Source organism: Panthera onca, chromosome F2, assembly GCF_046562875.1.
Source record: "Panthera onca isolate mPanOnc1 chromosome F2, mPanOnc1 haplotype 2, whole genome shotgun sequence".
Taxonomy (NCBI): domain Eukaryota; kingdom Metazoa; phylum Chordata; class Mammalia; order Carnivora; family Felidae; genus Panthera; species Panthera onca.
Window position 1 is genome coordinate 49,993,871 of NC_138356.1, and position 9,897 is coordinate 50,003,767.

Below are 9,897 nucleotides of genomic sequence, written 5' to 3' on the forward strand. Positions count from 1 at the left end.
AAGTGCCCCTTTTTTTTTTTTCTTTTTCTTTTTCTTTTTCTTCTTCTTCTTCTTCTTCTTCTTCTTCTTCTTCTTCTTGAAAGGGATTTTTTTTTTTAAGGTAGAAGATTTTTTTTTTTTTAAGGTGGAAGAATAACAGTATGTTCGTGTACTGATGGGAATGATCTGGAAGTTTCATCTATAAAACAGGTTAGATATTAAAATCGATCTCCTAGTAGCTAAGAGGACTCAATACAACAGTGCCTGTTGTGGAGTAAGTGCTCAGCAGGTGCTCGGTGTTACTGCTAGAAATCACAGTCCATGTCCTCCAGACAAGGAAGAGAAAGACACACACACAGCAGCCTGCAATCCAGTGTGACAGGTGCTTCTGGTGACACACATGGGCCACTACAGAAGAAGAAAGGAAGAGCCATGGGAGGTGGATCTGGGTGTTGGGATGCAATTAATATAAGTAGGAAAATAGTGGCAGTAACAGAAGGGGGCAAGAGGGAAACCCGAGCTGCCTGAGAGTAAATGGGTTGAGGGTTTAATCTCATGTGTTCTTTTGCTTTTAGTCTGATCTTCCCTGGCGTCCGCCTGGCCTCCGATAGCCAATTCAGTGATTTTCTGGATGGCCTTGGCCCTGCCCAGCTAGTGGGGCGTCAGACTCTGGCTACACCTGCAATGGGTAAGAATTTCTGTCTTGTGATTTTATTGATTCTCTTCTGGATTATTGAAAATTACATTCTCTGATTTCATAGAGTCTCGAACAGTATTGTCAACAGAAATAAGTATTTTTATTTTACCAATAAAAATTTTTAACCAATTTTTCCACTTCATTTAAATATGCTTTTTATTTTTATTTTTTTAACGTTTATTTATTTTTGAGACAGAGAGAGACAGAGCATGAACAGGGGAGGGTCAGTGAGAGGGAGACACAGAATCTGAAACAGGCTCCAGGCTCTGAGCTGTCAGCACAGAGCCCGATGCGGGGCTCGAACTCACGGACCGTGAGATCATGACCTGAGCCAAAGTCGGCCACTTAACCAACTGAGCCACCCAGGCGCCCCTAAATATGCTTTTTAAAGTAAGATAACATCGGGGCACCTGAGTGGCTCAGTCAGTTAAGCGTCCGACTTCGGCTCAGGTCATGATCTCACAGTTCGTGAGTTTGAGCCCGCGTTGGGCTCTGGGCTGACAGCTCAGAGCCTGGAACCCGCTTCAGATTCTGTGTCTCCATCTGTCTGCACCTCTGCTGCTTGCCCTCTGTCTCTCACATTGTCTCAAAAATAAATACACATTAAAAAATAGAAAATAAAAAAATAAAGTAAGATATCATTGATACATTTTTAAATATAGTTGAATTTTAGAAACTATATGGGAAATGATGGAATGATCTAAAACCAAGGTCTTTGGACACAAGCATTTTTCTTACTGCATTTGTACACTAAGGCCTGTCTGTTTCTTCCTCATATGCCATTAGGTGACATTCAGGTAGGAATGATGGACAAAAAGGGACAATTGGAGGTGGAAATCATTCGGGCTCGTGGCCTTGTTGTAAAACCAGGTTCCAAGACACTGCCAGGTAATAAAAGAAGACATGCTTCTATTATTTGCAATCCATTACTTTTCAATTCAGAGACTTTGTTTTTGATTAGATGCTGAAAACCTGGTTTTCAGATAATTAAGGATACTAATAATAAGGGAGTCTGTTATCTGTAGTACTCTGTGTGTTGATCCTAAGTGAGCATTCGATTAGAGTGGTCTGGTAGGGCTAATATACGTTGTTAAATAAATACATATGTAGTAGAAACCATTGCAAAATAAAAACTACCACACTTAGATAATTTATTTTGTACAACATGTACATAAGAAGTTCTTTTTCTGATTAGCTGATATTTTGTGTCATTCTTTACTTTATCTGGAGCTTCAAAATTCTCCTTACAAATTCTTAAAGTCCTGAAATTAGAGTAAACACAGATACAGGTTGCCAAAGTAGCAAAAGCCTTTGTATATAGGACATTCTAATTAGAAAACTTTTACTTTCTGTATTGTACAAAGAAAGAGAGGCACCATTGTCAGTTTTTATCGTGCTGTCACGTATTTCATACTGAAATGTCATCATCTAAGGTGCTTGGGGCCGTGAAAAATGACACAGACTCCAGATACATCGTGCAGAGATGTACAGAGCATGAGATCTGTTATGTAGAACAATTAGTAAAGATTCTGAAACTTGGTTTCTCACCTCAGCACCTCCACTGATTGAATTGTAATTTTGAATTTCTTGACTTTCCTTCCTATCCTTCCAGAAATTCTAAATTATAATGTGTATTACCTATTGTACAACCTTGCAGGAGCGATTAAGTCAATTGTGTTTATAAAAGTCTTGGAGCTAGTCAACCCACTCTGCTATAAAGAATATCATAATTTGTACGTGCATGAAAATGCTTTTTTTTTTAATTTTTTATAATTTTTTAAAAATTTTTTAAATGTTTATTTTTGACAGAGAGAGAGAGAGAGACAGAGAGAGAGAATGAGCAGGGGAGGGGCAGAGAGAGAGAGAGAAAGAGAGAGAGAGAGACAGAATCCAAAGCAGGCTCCAGGCTCTGAGCTGTCAGCAGAGTCTGACATGGGGCTCGAACTCACAGACTGTGAGATCATGACCTGAGCCGAAGTCGGACGCTCAACCAACTGAGCCACCCAGGTGCCCCTGAAAATGCTTTTATGAAGAGTCAGACACATCTCAAGCCATGGAATTCATAATTAGTTGCCTCTTCCCAGCTAATGTGAACATATCACACCAAGCCCCACCGCTATCTTGTACCCACACCACCATCAATAAATAAATCTTTTGGGGCATCTGGGTGGCTCAGTCGGTTGTGTCAGACTTCGGCTCAGGTCATGATCTTATGGTCCGTGAGTTCGAGCCCCGCCTCGGGCTCTGTGCTGACACCTCAGAGCCTGGAGCCTGCTTCAGATTCTGTGTGTCTCCCTCTCTCTCTGCCCCTCCCCTGTTCATGCTCTGTCTCTCTCTGTCGAAAATAAATAAACATTAACCAAAAAATAAAAACAAACAAACAAACCCCTTGGAATAATAAATAAATGATTTTTATTTATAAAATTTATATTATATTATTATATAAACTATAGTATTTATATTATAATTTATTTCTAAAACAATATATAGCTTCTAGCACATTTAGTTAGATTTAAGTCCTGACAGATGAAAGACTGAACAAGACGTCTCTCCTGAATATTGTTAGGGACTAGAAGCAGTTCACCTTATTTAATACAGTGTTTAAATCTATGTAACCACTTGACGGTATAATAGTAACAACTCAGAGTAGCCTCTGAGTTAATATTGCCTAAAACTACTTGAATGGCAGTTTTATAATAAATAAGTAAGTAAATAAATAAATAAACAAACAAACAAACACCTATTCTTTATCTAATGATTTTGACACAGTGTGGAAAGACTGGTGACTTTTGATTGCTGGCTCTTTCAGCCTAAAATTAAGCTGTTGTAGATGTCACGTGCAAGTTGAGTATTTCATAACCATGGCTCATCGCTTAACTCTCCCCTCTATGTTTTCTTTCTCAAGCACCATATGTAAAGGTGTATCTGTTAGATAATGGAGTCTGCATAGCCAAAAAGAAAACAAAGGTGGCAAGAAAAACGCTGGAACCCCTTTACCAGCAGCTATTATCTTTTGAAGAAAGTCCCCAAGGGAAGGTTTTACAGGTATTTACTGAATTGTTTATCCCCTACATAAGAAAGTATTTTCATGGAGTCAAACCTTGCACCCCCATATCTTCTTATTGCCTTCTTTTCGGTTGCCCACACTCGAAATTCTCGGAAGCGTCACAACAGTGGCTGGTGCTATAAAGCCACAGATGCTGTTGTTTCTTTCACAGTGAACTAGAGACTTGCAAAGCCCCATCATACACAGACTCCGATCTCCCTGGACTGCTTATGATCGTAACACTCGAGTACACTTGTCCTCATGTACCTTTGGGTTCTAGTAGTTAAAAACAACTATCCCAGCAATTAAAATACAACTGTTTAACTTAACGTTTGATATCCGCACATTAACTCAATGTATTTTAGTTTACAAGTTTTCACGTACATAGTTATACTGACATTACTCTCCTTTGTATTTTGCCAACAGATCATTGTCTGGGGAGATTATGGCCGCATGGATCACAAATCCTTTATGGGAGTGGCCCAGATACTTTTAGATGAACTGGAGCTATCCAATATGGTGATTGGATGGTTCAAACTTTTCCCTCCTTCCTCCCTAGTAGATCCAACCTTGGCCCCTCTGACAAGAAGAGCTTCCCAATCATCTCTGGAAAGTTCAACCGGACCTTCTTACTCTCGTTCATAGCAGCTGTAAAACTGTTGTCATAGCAACCAGCGTTACAAAAAAATAAAAAAAAATCACAGGTCGCAAACCCTGGTAACACTGCATGCTTAATGTTGTGTCTTCTGAGCCTGTTTCTAGGGATACAAAGCGATCCTGTGTTCTCAGAGGAAGTTGCACACATTGTGCCCTAAAGATGGCCCTCAGGTGAAAGAGCAGTTATGAAGAACTATCAGGTTTGGAGTTCAATAACACTCGAGTTTTGGTCCAATCTGAAGCCATGGATTAATCTCAAAGAATCAGTCAGTTTCATGCAACAAAAGCCCTTTTCAATGGCACCTTTATATTTTTATCGTTCCTTTTTCTTCATTTCTCTGACCCCAAAGCCCTGTTACGCCACAGAAATGGAGCTATACAGTCATTAAGCCATGTTACAAGTCAAGGAGTGAAGTCCTAGGAAGCATCAGGTGAAAAGCAAGAGACCAAAGAAGTGGTCCGGGACAGACGTCAGCCCTCCTCTGGAGCGTGACCAGCAGCGGCCAGTCCTGCGTGAACAGTGGCAGACTCAGAGCTCCGGCAGGCACGCCATTCACTAATGCCACGATGTGTTGGACTCTGAAAAACAAAATTCTGTGGCTACACTGTACTGAATGAAATTAAACTTTTTTTGCATGGACACAGATTAGCTGAATACTTAAATTATTTTCTTGGGGCTGCAACTTGCAAAAAAAAAAAAAGAATAAAAATCAGCCATTTTCAACAATTTATATTATTTTTAAAAGTAAATTTCACTATTGCATGGTTTTAAAAAGGGGAGAGAACGCAACGGGGTGGTACAAAGAGACACCATGTTTATTCTTTAAACTGATCATAGTCTGTGTTTTGGCAGACATTACAAATGAGAATACTTTCTAGAAGATACTTAAAATTCTCTTTATGTGACAAATAAGCATAATATATTCAATTGATTTCCATGTTAAATATACAAATCTTATGAAGTTCAATATGTGCAAATTGTTCGCATCTTTCTTCCTCTTCTCTGTCTTACTTTTCCTCTTCGCTCTTTTAATCTTTTGTTTTCTTTCTCCCTACCAGAGTGATTATGCTAAAAGATTACAAGTTTTTGACCTGATACTCCTTACACCCCATGTTTGATTCAGAGCTATAGATGCTTCTGAATTTATGAATTTCTCAAGGGGGGGGAAAAAAAAACTAAGAGCTTTCTTTATTTCCAGCATGTTGAAAAGGATTTTGCAACATGATTTGGGAGTACATTAAAGTAAGTCAGCATGTATTTGATAAAGAAGATATTTGAACTTTTGCAGTTTATTGTACAGTGCATGGTACTTTTATTTTCACCTTCAAAGTTCAGTTTACAGGAAAACCCTACAATCATGTGGCCATTGTAATGTCTAATAAATTTGTTTTTAGCACCAGCATTATTCATACAGGGGTTAAAGTATTATTTCTAGAAGGTCTTAGGTTTTGTTTTTTAATTAATTAAAGCAATTTCTTTAGCCAATTTCCATTTACTATGTGAATAGAAACACTGCTAAAAATTTGGAGCCTGAAACACAGGGCTGTTTATTAATTCATTTTTCTGTAGTAAAATACAATTTTTCACAAATTATATTTCTAAAGAAATATAGTAAACATAAATATGCAACAGATAATTTTAAAGCTCCAATTTTTAGGTGACTCGAAGAAAGTCAATCTGCCGATTAATAGTTCTTTCACGCCATCACCAAAAGTCTACACCACAAATCCCCTAAGGTCAAACCCCTGCCTTTGGTTTTACAGACAGTTATTACCATTGGGTGGTGCTGCAAGGTCGAATTTCTCTTAAGTTTCCCTATTGAGAGGAGAAGTCACTGGTTAACGTTAACAAACCACCCACACTTTCTGTTTCTTTATGTACACTTTGATAATGCATTCTTACAGGTCGATTTCAATTTCTTACAGCAACTTTTGAAATCCACATACATACCAGTTAAGGCCATGCACAAAAATTGCTTTCTTCTTCTTCTTCTTCTTCTTCTTCTTTTTTTTTTTTTTTCCTTTCTAAATTCCATGCTGACCATTAAAAACTATCATGCTTGATATGGTGCAAAAGTTAAAATGAGTATCACTAAAAATGCCTTCTCTTTATGTGGTGCAATATGAAATACACCGAGACTGTGTCTTGACATTCTGAGATCTACGATGGACCCAGGTAAAGTTGTTAAAAGAACGAATAAAACTTTATGGAAATAATTTAGACACTTGTGTACCAGCAGCAATTGATTTAATAGACCTATAGTGTCTACACTCTCCCGTAGAATAAACGTTTACCATTTTCCTGATACTAAGATGCAGTCACGTAATCTTTTGTGCATATTCCTATATAAATTATTTCTAATTTTAGTAAGAAGGACATGACTGTATGGGATATTTGTACATACTTGTCATTATGCAGTATTTATTTAAAAGTTGGTGTATTTTTTTTTTTTTTTTTTTTTAATTTTCACATGTCTGCACCTCGACTTGTGGTTTAGTCATGTAAATAGCACTATTCCAGTGACCATTGCTGCCCTGTACATAGTATGTTTTCAAAGTAAAGGGAATTCCAGTTGGGAAAAAAAAAAAAAAAAAAAGGGCAGATTCGTCCTGTAATGAACACCAACTAATGTAAATCAAATTCATTCTGGTGATGGTATTTAACACTTTAAATAAAACATTTTCTTTACAGACGTTGTATGCACGGCTTTCTCTGGCTTCCCTTCTCCCCATCCCCAAGCCTGGTGCAGCTTTCCTTGAACTCATGCATCATTTCAGGACAACAAAATAATTTTATTTTCCTTCTCCGTGCCAGAAACAGATTGCTGGTCTTAGCAAATAGCCCTCAGTAGAGCATGTTTCCAAAGAGCCAAAGGATTTCTGCTCACATCATTAAAAAGTTGCTGCTTTAAAAAAAACAAAACATTGTTATTCTATGGTGGGGGAAAGGTGGTTGTTACAGACTGAAGTGCTTTCTGGTTAAATGACTCAGCTCACAGAGTCTGTGAATAAACTGAGATTTCTGAGTCAGCGTCACCTCCACGGATGGCAGAGTCCTGAAGAATCACAAGAGGCCATCTGCCATTCCTTGGGTGAAGGTGAGAAGAGTGACAGGGGCTTTACCCAGCTGTGTCAGTTCAGCTTTGTGGGGGTGAGGGGGGTGGTGCATTTTCAGCGGGGGAGACGCCGGTGGTAACGGGACGTGTAACAACCTGTCCAGAGACTGGCTTCTATGGTGTGGCTCTGGAGGCGAGGGTTTCTGCGAATCCTCCCAGGGCAGTTCCTTAAACTGGAAGAAAAAAAACCCCAGCAGAGTTCTCTCGGAAGGCCCCCCACCCTGCTGCCCGGCTCTAAATTTAAAAGCTGGCTTAATTAGTTAAAAATTCAAACCTAGTTTTCTCTCCATTCTTGGAAATAGCCATCTCTTCCCTTTCCAAGGACTCCCTTCGAGCTCAGTCCCCCATGCCTATCCCAGGTTATTTGTCATTACTCAATGTCCACCTCCTAGTCTAAAGAGCTATTTCCTTGCTACTCACACACTCCTATTATACCAACCCCCTTGCCTTTCTTGCATGCCCTCTCTTGAAAAGCCCTTCTGCTTTCTCAGAAATGATCCATGCTAGCCCCTCCCTACAGCTCAACTCCCTGCTCAGGACCGAGCTCCTCTTTAGCGGTTCTGACTAAACCCGAACAACGTGGCTGCCATTGACATCAGCACCTTCACTTTCCCGGGAACATGTGATCAAAGCTCCACAGTCCGCAATAAAGGACATGGTGGTCACGCTTGTAGGGGCTGAGAGAGGAATGGCCAAGCAATCACCAAAGCTGTCCGCCTGTATTGACTTAGTCCCAGAGTGTAAGTGACTGACTTCCACATTACAAACCAGTTTGGGTTTTTTTTCCGGTTCCTGGCTCTGCCGCTTGCTTGATGTTCAGCCTTGACCATGTCATTTATATTCTCTGAGTCTCACTACCCCAAACTGCAAAATGACAATAGTAAAACTACCAGCTCATTGGGTCATCATAGGGATTGAATAAAACGATGTATATGGAACACAGCACCATGAGTGGTATAAAGTAAGTGCTCCCAAATGCTATTATGAGTATAAGTAATTGATCAGAATACCATTTCACTCTTTGCTGGTCTCACTGAAGGTGCAAGTCCTCTTAAGAAAACAAATTGTTTTGGGGCACCTGGGTGGCTCAGTCGGTTGAGCGTCTGACTTCAGCTCAGGTCATGATCTCACGGTTCATGGGTTTGAGCCCCGCGTCAGGCTCTGTGCGGACAGCTCAGAGCCTGGAGTCTGCTTCGGATTCCGTGTGTCTCCCTCTCTCTCTCTACTCCTCCCCCACTCATGCTCTGTCTCCTTCCCTCTCTATCTCAAAAATAAACATTAAAAAAAAAAAAAGTTTTCTCTGGACATTCAGGGCCAAACTGAGGGATCACCTGCTGGATTGGGGGGTAGCTCTGCTGAGCTCCTTGCAGACCACGTCTGATCTTCCCTGAAGAAGAAATGTACCCCCAATGTATTCAGCTACCATCAGGGTTGCATAAAAGACCCCGGCGAGAAATCTCAGGCAGCAAGGCAGCTCAGGGCCTTGTCAGAAGGTACAGCTAGGCAGAGTTGGGCAGACATCCAAAAGACAGGACCTTAAAAATACCCTGGGAGAGTTCACTGGCTGGCTCTCTGTCCTGGAGAGTCAGTGATGGGACAGGAAGTCCCAGCCCCTGGAAGATAACATAACATGGGAGCAGGGTGACCTCAGAATCCTCATAGATCCTTGGGTTCCTTATTGTGCAGCCTCTTTGGTTGTTTCCTAGGCAAGAAATAGGTCAGACTTTTCTCTGCTTTTCACCTGCAGGGTCTGGGCTCCCCTCTGTCATGGGTCTGGCTGGGCTGCTGGGGACAACAGACTTTTGGGGTGGCCACCCAAGATCAATGAGGGCCCCCACAGACTACATTGGGTGATATGCTGGGGTACCCAAACCCTGACTGCTGATGACTTGGGCCCTATCTGAGAGTAACGAACAGCATGTGTTAGGCAAGGGCAAGAAACTATGTGTTAGGCAATCCTGAGCCTTCCTTAGCACATTTCAAGCTCTTGCTGGGGAAACTTTGGAAATTGTGAGAAAAAGTATGCATTGCCTAGTTCATTCTTGATTTATTATAGCCAAGAACTTTGTGGGCTAACAGGCAAAAACCAACAACAACAAAAAAAAAACAACAAAATCAATGCCTCGGTGGTAAGGGGGAGCAGCAGGATAGGGGGTGGACTCATCCTAAATATTCTGAGTTCTGATGAGTGCTGGGCACTCAAAGTTGACAGTCTAGTCAACCTCAAGGTATAAACTTAGTGCCTGAAGACTTACGGAAATAATGCCAGACTCACAAAACCAAAAATCTAGTTCTTTGGGCTTTTTCAGAAGAAGTGACAGGGTACAAAAGGGCCTCAAGTCTTAAAATTATCTGAGAGACAGGCACTTCAGATACCCAGGAATCATTTATCTTCCAAATAG

The 9,897-nt window shown here is 40.5% G+C and overlaps 1 protein-coding gene across 50 annotated transcripts in view; it reads left to right on the plus strand.

Annotated features, from left to right (window-relative positions):
• Positions 1-7,070, plus strand: part of RIMS2 (regulating synaptic membrane exocytosis 2) — a 602,465-nt gene extending 595,395 nt beyond the window's left edge. For all 50 annotated transcript variants that reach the window (XM_060611071.3, XM_060611073.3, XM_060611075.3 and 47 more), the window contains 4 exons: positions 555-667; positions 1,463-1,564; positions 3,582-3,721; positions 4,149-7,070. In XM_060611071.3, coding sequence (XP_060467054.2) covers positions 555-667; positions 1,463-1,564; positions 3,582-3,721; positions 4,149-4,367 — 574 coding nt within the window. In that variant the 3' untranslated portion in view covers positions 4,368-7,070. The remainder of the gene's footprint in view (positions 1-554; positions 668-1,462; positions 1,565-3,581; positions 3,722-4,148) is intronic.
• The last annotated feature ends 2,827 nt before the right edge of the window (positions 7,071-9,897 follow it).